This window comes from Chiloscyllium plagiosum, chromosome 17, assembly GCF_004010195.1.
Source record: "Chiloscyllium plagiosum isolate BGI_BamShark_2017 chromosome 17, ASM401019v2, whole genome shotgun sequence".
NCBI lineage: Eukaryota > Metazoa > Chordata > Chondrichthyes > Orectolobiformes > Hemiscylliidae > Chiloscyllium > Chiloscyllium plagiosum.
Window position 1 is genome coordinate 29,743,303 of NC_057726.1, and position 13,859 is coordinate 29,757,161.

Here is a 13,859-nt window from a genome sequence, read left to right on the forward strand (position 1 = left end):
TAAAGATGTAAACATATGGTTCAAAGATTGTTGTGGGAGAAATAGGTTCGAATTCATGGGACATTGGCACCAGTAATGAGGAAGGTCGGAGCTGCTCTGAGAGTATAGAAAGGCTCAGGAATCTAACTTCAGGCACAGAAGATACAGAGACAAGTATGAGAAAGGGGGCGGTCAACGCAGAATTGAGGGTATTGTACTTAAATGCATGCACTATATGAAACAAGGTAAATGTGCTTGTCATGCAGATTGAAATTGGCTGGTATGATTTTGTGGGTGTCACAGAGACATGGCTGTAAGAAGATCAAGGTTAGGAACTAAATATCTTAGGATACACATTTTATCGAAAGGACAGGCAGATCGGCTGGAGGGTGGATGTGCCTTCTTAGTTAGACATTATTTAAATCAAAAGCAAGGAATGATAGAGTCGGAAGGTGTCAAATCAGTGTGGGTAGAGTCGTGTACAGGCTTTCTAGTAGTAGTCAGGTTGTGGAGCAGAAAGTAAATCAAGGGAAAGAAAAAGCATGTAAAAAAAGGCACTTTTCCAAATTACAGAGGCTGTTAGCCAAGTTCAGTATTCGAGGACGGCCTCAAGCAACATCTTGGGTTCATGTCACACCACAGGTGACCCCCACCATACTATACATTCTCACACACACTGAAACATGCACTGTCTCACACAAACACACTCACATGGACCCTCTCTCATACAAACACACTCATGCACGCACACACTCACATGCACTCTCTCAAATGTACCCACAAGCGTGTGCGTGCACATAAACACACCTCTATCCACACACATTCACACATATAAATCTATGGGATGAATTTGCATTTGCAGATTTATTCTATTTTGTTCAAAAAGCACACAATCTGTAGACACTCAGTGTGGCATTTTATAAATTGCTACTTTGGAAATAAATCCAGTCTGACTCCAGGTTAAGACACAAACAGACTTGAAACAAGCCTCATACCTAAATTGCATTGTCTGACTTGAGAAGTCACCTTTATACTCAAAGCCTGAAGTTAACTTGGCCAGTAACTTGAAAAGCAATTCTGGGATTAACATATTAAATCAATTGAAACCTGCATTTCCATTCTAACTGATTAAAGACTTAAATCTAGATGGCTATTGTTTAATACATTCATATAAGTTGTATGACCCTTTGATCTTTTACTTATAAATTCTGTATCCGATGTAGTCTCTCTCACTAGCTGCCTGAGAAAGGAGCATGACTCTGAAAACTTGCAATTTCAAATAAGCCTATTGGACTATAACCCGGGAGGATGAGGCAACCATCGCTGACAAGGGAAGTTAGTTAGTGTGAAGCCACAGGATTTGGAAGCCTTTAAAAACCAGTAGAGGATAATTTAAAAAAGTAATAATGGGAGAGAAGATGAAAGATGAGGGCATGTTAGTTATAATATAAAAGAAGATTTCAGGAGTTTTTGGTTTGATATCTAAACGGTAACAGATAGGCAAGCATGGATATTGGACTGCTGGACAATGAAGCTGGAGAAATAATAATGGTGAACAAAGAAATAGCAGAGGAATTGATTAGATAGTTTGCATCAATTTTCACAGTTCAAGATACCAGCAACATACTCGAACTTCAGGAGAATCAGGGGTAATGACAACACTATGGCTTTCAGAGGTGTATTTTGTCCATTTTTTTAAATGAAGAGAGGTTGAGACAGAGGTATTGAGCTATCACTTCCAAGCCAATAAACAGTGTGTGAGAGACCGTGGAATTTTGTTTTAAAAGTTAGAACAATAGAATCAGCATAAATGGGTGGAGTCAGACTTCCACAGAAACCAGGGTTTTAGTTTCGCTTTCAATGTTGATGTTTTGAAGTTGGTTATGGAAACTGCCATAGATCTCTCCCTTCTACCGCAAAACATTTGAATGCTCTCTCTGCCAGATTTCTCTCAATATCCTTTCCTTCTGGACTGAAGAAACATTGCATGTGAGACAATTTACTGCATTTGCCTTTACCAAGTGTGTGTTTATGGGATGGTAATGTACTGGAACAGCTGCTGTTTAGTAGTAAAGTAACCTATTATTCTATTAAGCTTTCCAATAAAGTTAAAGTTAATCCTCTTCCTTTGATTTGTATTTTTAACTGTAGTGTAAGACGAAAGTGCATTTTGCTTAAAGCCTTGTAGTGTGACCAACTGAATCACATTTAGAATGCAGCACCTGAAAGCTGTCTGTAAATAAGGGTGTAGGCTGTCTCCTTTATATATTTTGGGAGATTTGATCTGGTCCATAACAGGGGGCAGAGGTCGATGTAGTGGCCAATACTAAGGAGAGGGTGCTGGGGAAGGTGGACAAATCATCCAGACCAGAATTCTAGAGGAGATAGCTGAGATGACTGTAGAGGCATTAGCCATAGAGTCATACAGCATGGAAACAGTCCATACTGACCAGGTTTCCCAAACTAAGCTAGTCCTACTTGTCTGCATTTGGCCCATGTCCCTCTAAACCTTTCCTATTCATGTACCTGTCCAAACATCTTTTAAATGTTGTAACTGCACCTGCATCTACCACTTCCTCTGGCAGTTTATTCCACGTACAAACCACCCTCGGAAAAATTTGACCCTTGGGTGCCTTTTAAATCTTTCTCCTCTCACCTTAAACCTAAGCCTCTAGTTTTGGACTAGCCTACCTTAGGGAAAAGACCTTTGCAATTCACATATGTTTTTCTCCTCATAACTTTATAAACCTCAATAAAGTCATCCCTCAACCTTCTAAGCTCCAGTGAAAACAGTCCCACCTTATCCAGCCTCTCCTTATAATTCAAACCCTCCAGTCCTGGTAACATCCTTGTACATCTCTTCAGCACCCTTTCCAATTTAATAATAGCCTACCTATAGCAGGGTGACCACAACTATACACAGTACTCCAAAAACAGCCTAACCAATGTCCTGTTAAACCACAACATGGCATTCCAATTCCAGTACTCAAAAGCCAAAAAGAACTGCAGATGCTGGAAATCAAACAAAAACAGAAATTGCTGGAAAAGCTGAGTAGATCTGGCAGCATCTGTGGAGAGAATCAGAATTAATGTTTTGGGTCCAGTGACACTTCCTACAAACTCTGTTACTGCCAGGCCTGCTCAGCTTTGCCAGCAATTTCTGTTTTTGAACTGAATACTGAACTGAGGGCATTGTTGCTAAGTTTGCAGATGAGACACAGATATTTGGAGGACAGGTAATGTTGAGAGGGTGGAAGAGGTTGCAGAATGACGTGGGCAGGTGTGGAGAGTGAACAAAGAAGTGACATCCGGAACACAATGTAGAAAAGTGTGAGGTTATGTACTTCGGTAGAAAGAGTAGAGGCGTAGATTATTTTCTAAATGGGGAAAGGCTTTGCAAATCTGATGAACAAAGGGACTTGGGAGCCCTAGCTCAGACTTTCAAGTTTACCATGCAAGTTCAGTTGGCAGTGAGAAAGTAAAATGCAGTGTCAGTATTCATTTCAAGAGAGCTACAACATAACAGAGATATACTGCTGAGGTAGTATAAGGCTGTGGTCAGACCGTATTTGGAGTATCGAGAGCGGTTTTGGGCCCCGGATCTGAGAAAGGATGTCTTGACAAAGGGCTGCAGAGGAGGTATGCAGTGATGATGCCAGCGATGAAGTGCTCTCCGTCAGTACTGGATGGACTGGAGATCCACAGTCCTCACTTCATTGGATTGACATGTAACTCCAATTCCAGAGCAATATGGTTGACTCTCAATTCTCATAAAATGGCCTTGACAGCCAGTTAATTGGCAACTAGGGAGTAACAAATGCCAGCCTTCGCAGTGATGCTCATAAATCAGTTTTTTTTAAAAAACTCCATGGCCATCACATTCTGAATGGGACTTGAAGAGAGATATTCTGGACCAGAAATGGGATATACCAATGCACCCCCAAAAGACACCCTTTTGCAATTAGCCCTTAGATGACAGTTTCATTACACAATTGGGACTTAAAAGGTTTAGTATTAAAATGGGAAGGGATGGAAGAAGGTCCAGTAATTATGGTAATAGAAATTGTCAATGGGACAAGGCGTGAAATTAACTGTTTAACATGAAATAGAGAAAGGAAATTCCTAAGCACTAAACCTGTTCATCTTTATGAGATTCTTATTAACACACAGCTTTGATTATCTCGCCAAAGCTGCCAGTGATGTGAAAAAAAAAGATAAATTCTCACCTACTTGTTAGCCTAGGGAATATTGTGTATGTTTCTTTTCTAAAAATATTTTTTTGACAGAGACCAGCATGGTATATCACTGTTGGTGAATCTGTACTTAACTGAAAGACAGAAACGGAAGCACAAAAATAGGAACAGTGTTGAAACTGATTTTAAAATAGTTAATCAAAGAAATTGTAGTTTTCAATTTACTCAACAATTTGCTACATTCCATCTTTGCCCAATTGCATTCAGGTGTTAATAATCCATTCATTTAATCCACTGTACTAATTCTGAGGAAGTACAAGATTCGATCTTCAGCAAGAAAGAATGAAACACAAATTTATAAAATAGTTAAGAACTTATTTTTCATTCTCATCTATTTTAAAACAACCCATTGCTAATTTACAATTATTGTTTAGTAAAGGATATAATTCCTTTCCACAATTCTAAAATGATTTCCTCACTATTTTCTGAGCCATTCACTGTCATCTCCATGATGTGCCATGTTGACAAACTATACAAATCAACCGTACCACCAGATTAGGAGAATTAAAATTCCTACCAACAAACATCTTCAAATGCAAATTTTGTCATCAGAGATAAAAATCCAACATGACTGGATATTAACACAGACAACAATACTGACTTAGTCTTGCCTCTTAAATTGTTTGGGAGACCTTTTGGGCATGGGCGGGGTGGGGCAGGGCAGGGCCTTGGGAGGGGGGGGGGGGTGTCAAGTAATACATTTCCCCAAAGACTAAGGAGGTCACTTTAACTCAAGGACCCATTATTCCTGAAGATGGCTCAAGACAGAAAAGCTACATTAAGTTTAAATTGTCAATGTCACACTCAAGGGACAAACAACAATTTCAACGTCAGCCATATCAAGATAGTATACAAATTCAGGTTTTGGAAAAAATTATAGTGTAATGTGAGAAACCATGAGCTACAATCTCAGGAATAATATTATTGCTCCATTGTTACTATAGACAGGTGCCAGATGGTTCTCTTTTGATTTGTAATTTCTCTCTTAGTGCAAACAAATCATTTGTCATTTTTAAAGTAGCCAAATACTAGGGGAATTTAACAATTTCTCTATAATAACCTCATTTCCATTTACTAACAAGCACAATGTACATCATACTTTTCAGCTCCTCACTCAAATGTTAATACATTGAGTGACACTGTACTGGCTCAGTTTCCTAAAATGTGCAAATGTTTTTGATTCTTTGCTTGTTCTCCAGTTTTTCTAGGGTAAAGAAACTTCCCTTTAACCTCATTTGTTCTCAAAGACTTTGAATCCTGGAATATCATCACTTTGAACTCTTTTCTAGCATGAAATATCTGCGTTTATATTTACCCTATTCCTGCTTTGGATGAATCTCTCTTGCATTCTAACCAAACTCAAATTTCAGAAGTTATATTTTAATTGTCAGAGACAGTGCTGAAATAAAGACAAATTTTGTTGAACTTTTTTGTCTTGCAACTCTTCAGGACAATTTTCAAGAAAACCCCAAAAGTAGAAAAAAAACATACTGCATGAGAAGCGAGTGCAGATTGGTTAGCAGATGACCTCTAAATAATTGAGGCATTGCTCTCAAGAAAGCAGAGTTGATGATTCACTGTTATCTGCCAGGAATTGTTTCAATTACAAATATCGGTATAATGCCAGATAAACAGGATGTACGTTCCAAATAATCGGCAGATATCTAACCCATAATCCTTCAACTGTTCATAACAAGGTACGGATTGTACTCAACCAGCCTGAAATCTCTAAACTGGCAAGTGTCCAACATTGGATGTGATTCTACAATTGTAAAACCAATTACTGGACAATCCAAAGTGTGTAAGGAATTACAATAAAAAAACCAAGATGGTGGCAGTGTAGCAGTGCAGCTAGTGGGCTCCTCAGCCCAGGAGCCTTGAACTTGTCTACTCCATCTGCTTTCTACTCTTTCTTCTTTCTTTGCATTTTCTTAATGTTTCCATTCATTATCTTACCTTTTGAACTTATTCACCTGAAGGATTCTTCTCTTGATCCAGGCCCAGAGAAGAGGTGGCTTCAAGCCCTGCATGGCTGTCTCAGCCTGGCACGGTGGTCTTTCGATGTTATGGCCTCATCCCGGAGGAACGGTCTCAGCCTTGCGTAGCAGTGTCGTGATTTAGCAATCTTGTCCTGGCGTGAAGGTCTCTGCTTCTTTGGCCATGGCTTTGGGACGTGGTGATCTCATTCAGTCCCAGCATGGAAGACTCGTCCCAACATGGAGGCCTTGTATTCCAGCCTAAAGTGGCAGTTTCCCGGAGCAGAGGTCTCGGCTTGGCATGGCAGTCTCCTCCCCGCGTGAAGCTCTCGTAGGTATGGAGGTCTTTTTTGGCAGCAGCTTCCAGGAAATCCAGCATTTGTTATCTTAATCAATTTCGCCTGAACTGCAACTGATCTGAGATGAACTCTCATTTAATTTTTACTTTTTTCTTCTTATTGCTGACTTCTGTTGTTAATAAAAGGGCCATGGTATGACAACTTATAAAACTTTTCACTTTTTTGTAAAAACAAACGTGACAATAAATTGCTATTCTATGCTATTTAATAACACCCAATTTAGGACTATGAGTTAGGCTTGTAGTGTGACACACTTGTGTGTACTTAAAGATATATAGATACAAAGATCCCTGTTGCTTTTCAGAAAAGAAAATACATGCCTGTTTCAACTCAACAAAATAGGTGATACCTATTCTCTGGTCATTTCTTCTGGCAGAACACCCTAACCAGAGTCAACCTGCCTTGATTAAATTTATATAAAGACTGGCAGTTAACTATCAATCACCTTTAAATGGTGCATCCTCAAATGACAATGCTTCTACCAAAGTCTGCTCACCAGTGTTCTCTAATGAAATACAAATGCTGATTTTCTCATGTGTTTCAGTACAAAATCAAAAAACTTCAACAAAATGTGCCCTTTTTTCAGCACCATTGATATAAAAAAGCATGGATGTTTGGATCCAGTTGGATGGGTACAAGTAAAGCCACATTTGGAAGATCATGTGCGTTGTCAGTCTCTTAGTTTAAGGCAGAACATGATAGCATTAGAAATGATTTTGAGAAGGTTCACATGACCAATTTGTGGGATGGGGGGTATTATCTTTGAGGACATGTTGGACAGGTTCGGCCTGTATTCAATTGAGTTTAGAACTCATTCAAACATGTAAAATCCTGAGGGTTTTGATATGATAATTGACCAGGGGCATAATTTAAAAATATAAGACTTCATTTAAGACAGAAATGAGCACAATTTTTTTTTTTCCTCAGTCTTTACATCTGTTGAACTCTCTTGCCTGGAGACCAGTTGAGGCAGGGTGGTTGACTATCTTTAGAGCATAAATAGATAGATTATTGATTAACAGGGGATTCAATGATCATCTGGGGTAACTGGTAAAAGTGAAGTTGAGACCACAATCTGATTAGCCATGATCATGCTGAATGTTGAAATAGCTTAAAGGGGCCAAATGGCCTAACTCTGCTTCTAACTTGTATGTTTGTACATATGAAAATACTTTGGACATAACTTCTAAATGCTATGAGAAAAGCTGTCTATGCATTTTATGTCTGCAAGTAAGAACCCACGAGAATCATTCACAACCTGCAAACACTCCAAATTGTCTTAAAGCTAAATAAGAATTTTTTTGAAATGTAGTTATGTAACATTACAATATTAAAAAATGTAATAACATAATCAGAAAATCTGTTTCAGTGGTATTGGTTGACAAATAGTTATTAGTGAAGACACTGGGGAGATTTTCTTGTTCTTTTACATCCTTCTAAGGGAGCATATATGATGTTTATCCTAAATGTCATCTGAAAGGTGGCATCTTTCACAGTGCAGAATTCCCTCAGTACTGAACTGAATGTGATAGAACTACGTTTTTCAGGAGCAAGACATGAATTTGCAATTTTCTTACTTGGAGATAAATGCGCTCCATTGAGTCACAGCTGACAATGTTTTATTCTCCATTAATGTAATCCAAGAGTTGGCACTTTTATTATTGTTGTGAAATAATAAATGGAGAGATGTTTGGGGTCCTACAAAAACACCACTATGAATATCCCACAAATATCAAATTATAAAAACTATCAACCGGTTTCTACCTTGGGCGGCACAGTGGCGGGCACTGTTGTCTCACAGCACCAGGGTCCCAGGTTCAATTCCTTGGGCGACTGTCTGTGTGGAGTTTGCACATTCTCCCAGTGTCTGCGTGGGTTTCCTCCGGGTGCTCCGGTTTCCTCCCACCGTCCAAAGATGTGCGGGTCAGGTGAATAGGCCATGCTAAATTGCCCGTAGTGTTAGGTGTATTAGTCAGAGGGAAATCGGTGTGGGTGGGTTACTCTTCGGAGGGTCGGTGTGGACTTGTTGGGCTGAAAGGCCTGTTTCCATACTGTAGGGAATCTAATCTAATCTACCTTCTATTGCAGGATCAAGTGGTTGAGATATGCATAGTTTAGTAAATTTCAAGTGCAAAGATGAAGGAGCTCTTCGAGGGAAACACCACCTTTTCTAGAATTGTAATCACTGCACTCAGTACTCCATTATGAGCAACCAATATATTAAAGTCAATTCAAACAGCAAAGCTTTAAACACATGAATTATCAACTGAAACAGACCTTACGATGACCATTATTCGCTGCATCATGGAGAGGGGTGTCATCATCTAGGCCTTTTGTATTGACTTCAGCACCTGCTGCAAGAAGTTGCTTAGCAACATCATAGTAACCTCTGTTACATGCTTCATGGAGTGCAGTCCATCCTGAAAATATAATCAAAAGCAACATAAATATACCAATATTATTTGTTAATGCACATTTATGTATTTTTAACTTCTTAAAAAATAGTCCTCTCCAACCTCAATAAACAAGCAATATGAATAGATTAACCTCATACACTGATTTTTTTTAAAAAAGGCAACAGATGAGGAGAATAGCAGTTGAAAACATGCCTTAAATGTGTGGAAGCACAAGGTGCAAACTGAATGGTCAAATTGCAATTGTAATGAGAACCACTGCATTTTTAGGACAACTAAATACAGTTCTACACAAGCAAAACTCAAAGTAATGTCACCAGCTGACCACTGATAAAATGTTGTATTTGTCAAGCACAAACTACTTTTTTTGGAAGACAAGTATACAGAAGACTCAAAGAGCTCAACTATTCCAACTTTTGGGTACAGAACCGACAAATGGCAGCTGAGGGAAACAGAGCTTCTCATGGACATTTAGATAAAACTCCTGCAACAGCTACTGACTAAACTTGAGCTGCTTAGCTTGATTACATCAACTGTGATCTGTGGGTTTCAAGTGGCTGAGTTACATAGCATTTAGCCTTGTTAACACCAGACCAGTTTCTTTGATCAGCCTTGGGACCAGTCATTGGATCGGATCAAACCATGCTTGCAGAGCAGGATGCTCTTGGGTTGGGAATTCATGTATATAAGGACAGACTGGGCCAGCAAAGTTCTCTGCGGCTTGAAGCTTTTTGGAACAGAGGAAACAGCGTGATTTTAAGGATGGCTATGTAAACAGTGATAGATGATGTCAAACCAGGATCAGAGGGTATTTTGCCTCATTTCCAATCTCTTCAATTCACCATAAAAGTCTGATACAGATGTTTTTGGTGGACATTGACATATTTTGCTTTTATTATAGTATCTATACACTATTTCTCCATCTTTTTTCATTCTATTTAGCTGTCATTAGTGGCACTGCAGTATACTGCAGTGACATAGAGAATTACTTCATCAATGCCAAACCTATTTATTTATCAGTTATGCATAGCAATTGTACCACAGAAAATTTCTGCAAGTACAAAAATTATTTTAAAGAGTATTTTGAACTGACAATTTGACCCACAGGGTAGAAGGAAAACAGCCTTAACCTACTCCTTCACCTCCCCTTGCTTTGAAATATCTCTCAAAGCTGAATTGTTAGCGATGATTCAAAGCTCTAACAAAAGTTTTGTTTGCTGCAACCCAAGAGTTGAAAAAGAGAGAATTCTGAATGTCCCAAAAGAATTACCCCACCTCCAACTGTAGACTGATGACTTCAATAAGAAACTCCAATACCAACAGCAACTGGGTCGAAAGTGGTCCTTCTGAGTAAATCCTTTGCACAATCTGAGAACATTTTTTCTTCCCTGACTTTGACCAAGTTTTAAGATCTGACGGCCTTTCAGAATTTGGCTTTTATTTATGTGAGGGGGGTTGTGTGTGTTGTTTTTGCATTAGTGGGTAATTGGGTATTTTTACATTTTAAACTTTGTTTTCATAATCTTTGTCAGACCAAAGTTTTAGAAATAAAACAAACATTTTACCTTTTAAAGGAAGGAATCTAGCTGGCTTATTTCTTACAGCAAGTTATATATAAGGAAATTTCTAGGGGCGGTACAGTGGCTAGCACTGCTGCCTCACAGCGCCAGGGACCTGGATTCAATTCCAGCCTTGGGCCTCTGAATATGTGGAGCTTGCACATTCTCCCCGTGTCTGGATGGGTTTCCTCCAGGTTAGGCGAATTGGACATGATAAATTGCCCATAGTGTTCAGGGATATGTAGGTTAGGTGCATTAGTCAGGGGTAAATATAGAATAGGGTAGAGGAATGCATCTGGGTGAGTTACTCTTCGGAGGGTTGGTGTGGCCTTGTTGAGCCAAGGGGCCTGTTTCCACACTGTAGAGATTCTATGATTCTTTTTTATACATAAATTAAAATGATCAGGTTTCTTTCCTTTTAAATTCAAACTGCTATAACAAACTCAGGAGTGGAAATAATACAGGAGGTATTCATTCCTCCTGACCTGGTCCCAAAAGTCAGCTCAACAAACCACATCTGGCCTTTCATTAGGCACTTTCAAGTCCTCAGAGCTTAAACAATGAGTTCAACAATTTCATACTATAACCTCTGCCTGCATTTTAGGTTTGGCTTGTTTTATTGTTTCTGCTTTTGAACAAGAAATGTTCATTTTTCTGTCATTTATGCTTCCTCAAGACATATCTTTTGCATTTTCAGCTGGCAGTACTGACTTTCTTCACCTCGAATTCCCTATTTTCCATATCTCTCAAGTTCTCTCTTGTTCTTTTCTCACCATCCATGCATTTGCTACTTAAAATTTATTCCATCTCTAATAATAATCAGTTCTGTTCAACTGCATTACTCTCTCCATTGACAGGTGTGAAGTAATTAAAATATAGATTACTCCTATGAATGCTAATGTGCATTGTACAACATTTTATTTTCATATTATAAATGCAGTTCACTCACATTTTCTCTACATATTGTCTGACAATTCCCTCTAGCTAACAGAATTCAAGCATAGTTAAATTGTCAAATTAATTCCTGACAGTAATATTTGTCAATAGCTCATTTGATAAATTTATACTTAGCTCAAGCTGTCATGATATAGTGCTGTGGACACAGATTTGCTCCTTTTAGCATTGTTTCAATAAAATACAAGGGTCTATTAAAACACAGGAAAAACTCTGTACAAAATTCCAAACATTCAGCACTTTGAAGGCTCCTTTCAAACATACTTCCATCTTTTTGGCCCTTATTTACACTTATTTTTAAAACATGGCATGTTGCGGCTGGATACATGTTTAAAATCCACAACTCAATTTTGTACGTGTCCTGTATTCCATATAGTGATGGCGTTGCCCACAAACACCACCTTTAGCATTAAGAATGTCTCCTTCTCAGCTGATATCAAAAGAGGGAATTAAGAAGAAAATGTAAGGATTCTACACTTGTTCAAATCAAAACTAAATATTGGAGATCTGAAATAAAATCAGAGAATGCTGGAGAACCTCAGCAGATTCTGCAACATCTGTGAAGAAATAAAGAGTCCTGCTGATGGAATTTCTCTTTCTATCAGAGCCTTCAGACTTCCAAACACTTCCATCAATCAAATAGCAAATTGCTGCATTACAATTCAGTGCATAATTCTTTGCTAATACTAAGATTTCCAAATGAAACTGATGTTGCATCTGATAGTTACATTACCTGCAAAGTCTTTTACGTTTACATCTGCACCTTCAATAATAAGTTCTTTTATCCGCCGTGCATCTCCCCGGATGGCAGCTCTGTGAAGTCGTGTCTCACCACGCTCGTTTCTTTTATTTACTTTGTCTTTGGTTTTGGAGGCAGAACTTGGTGTTCTCTTTTGTCCAAGAATCGACTGCGAGGGATGCTTTGGAGTACGATCTGTACAAAACATAACTATTTGATTATCTGTAAGCTAGCTATAATTAGGGGTTATCAACTCATTTTGATCCCTTGGACAAAGAAGAAAAATGTGGTTACCCAATTTAGTTATCTGGAAGCTTCTTCAATCTTTTGGACTGCATAATGAATTTTGCTTTTATAAATGCTTTGATGAGTTATATTTAAGCCTGATGCAACAAGTACAGAGCAACGAAATACACCATTGACCGCAACAAAATAGGGATTCTATTTCTGGGCTAACAATAGGAAGGCAGAGACTGAGCAATGACAACCATTTTGAAAGCAAGTAGGCAGTGCCAGAGCCGGAGGAAGGGCACGACAGCCAGGTGGAGCGAGGGTGCAAGCACGACATTCAAACAGTAATTTACTCATGGACAAACTCAACAAACAGACTATTTTCAATATATTCATGAGATATCTTTCTAAAGAACAGTACAAAGAGACTACAACTTCTTGAGTAAACAGCACAGATTAGCAGGTCCTGGATGTTCAAACTTTGAGTCATTGGACTGTCCAGTGTGGACATGACATTGTCAGACATCAAAATCCAGAAGGAGACAAGTACCCAAATTCTGTAGCAGCTGCTGAGTCACAAACCACTCGATCAGACAACACAAGAAAACATACAAGTACGAATGGAAATCATGGAATCAGCTGTATACTAGTTGGATAGAGAATGGAGATAATGATCTGACAAGGGATAATAGGATAAGACACAATGAGGTGCAATGACTGGGATGAATTAAAGACTAACCATGCAAGATGCAGAGAAAGCATGCAAAGTTTGAGTAGATTTTCCAAGTTTGAGAAAACAAGAGTTCGTGGCAAAGCAGCAGAGTGGTATATTGATTGGAATTGTGGACAGATTGGGAATCTACATTTTAAGCAGTAAAATTACTCCTTTACAAACTACCCAACCACCAGAATCCCCCAATATATTTTCCCAGCACCTCTGAGATAAAAGGAAGTATAGATTAGCACTGAAGTTATTTACCAATTTCAAGGTTAAATAAGTGATTGAAAAATGTCAAGAACATTGAGGTACTGCTCCTTGAATTTACTGTGAGCTTTTCTGGATTAATAGAGAAGACTAAAGAAAATTAGAAGGCAAGAAGGAGATCCAAAGTAACAGGGAGGGAGTTTAGGATCACATGTGTGAAGCATGGAGACGATCAGCAAAGTAATAGCCAGTCTGTGTTTTATCTGGACCAATAAAAAGAGGAGAAAGTGGGGACTGCAGATGCTGGGGATCAGAGCTTAAAAATGTGTTGCTGGAAAAGCGCAGCAGGTCAGGCAGCATCAAAGGAGAAGGAGAATCGACGTTTCGGGCATAAGCCCTTCTTCAGGAATGAGGAGGGTGTGCCAAGCAGGCTAAGATAAAAGGTAGGGAGGAGGGACTTGGGGGAGGGG

General features: G+C 38.9%; 1 protein-coding gene across 5 annotated transcripts in view; it reads right to left on the minus strand.

Moving 5' to 3' along the window:
• The window catches only part of ankrd11 (ankyrin repeat domain 11), a 164,582-nt gene that overhangs the window by 47,925 nt on the left and 102,798 nt on the right, over positions 1-13,859 (minus strand). For all 5 annotated transcript variants that reach the window (XM_043706780.1, XM_043706782.1, XM_043706781.1 and 2 more), the window contains 2 exons: positions 12,228-12,428; positions 8,845-8,987 (listed from right to left, as the gene is read on the minus strand). In XM_043706780.1, the coding sequence (XP_043562715.1) occupies positions 8,845-8,987; positions 12,228-12,428 (344 nt within the window). The remainder of the gene's footprint in view (positions 1-8,844; positions 8,988-12,227; positions 12,429-13,859) is intronic.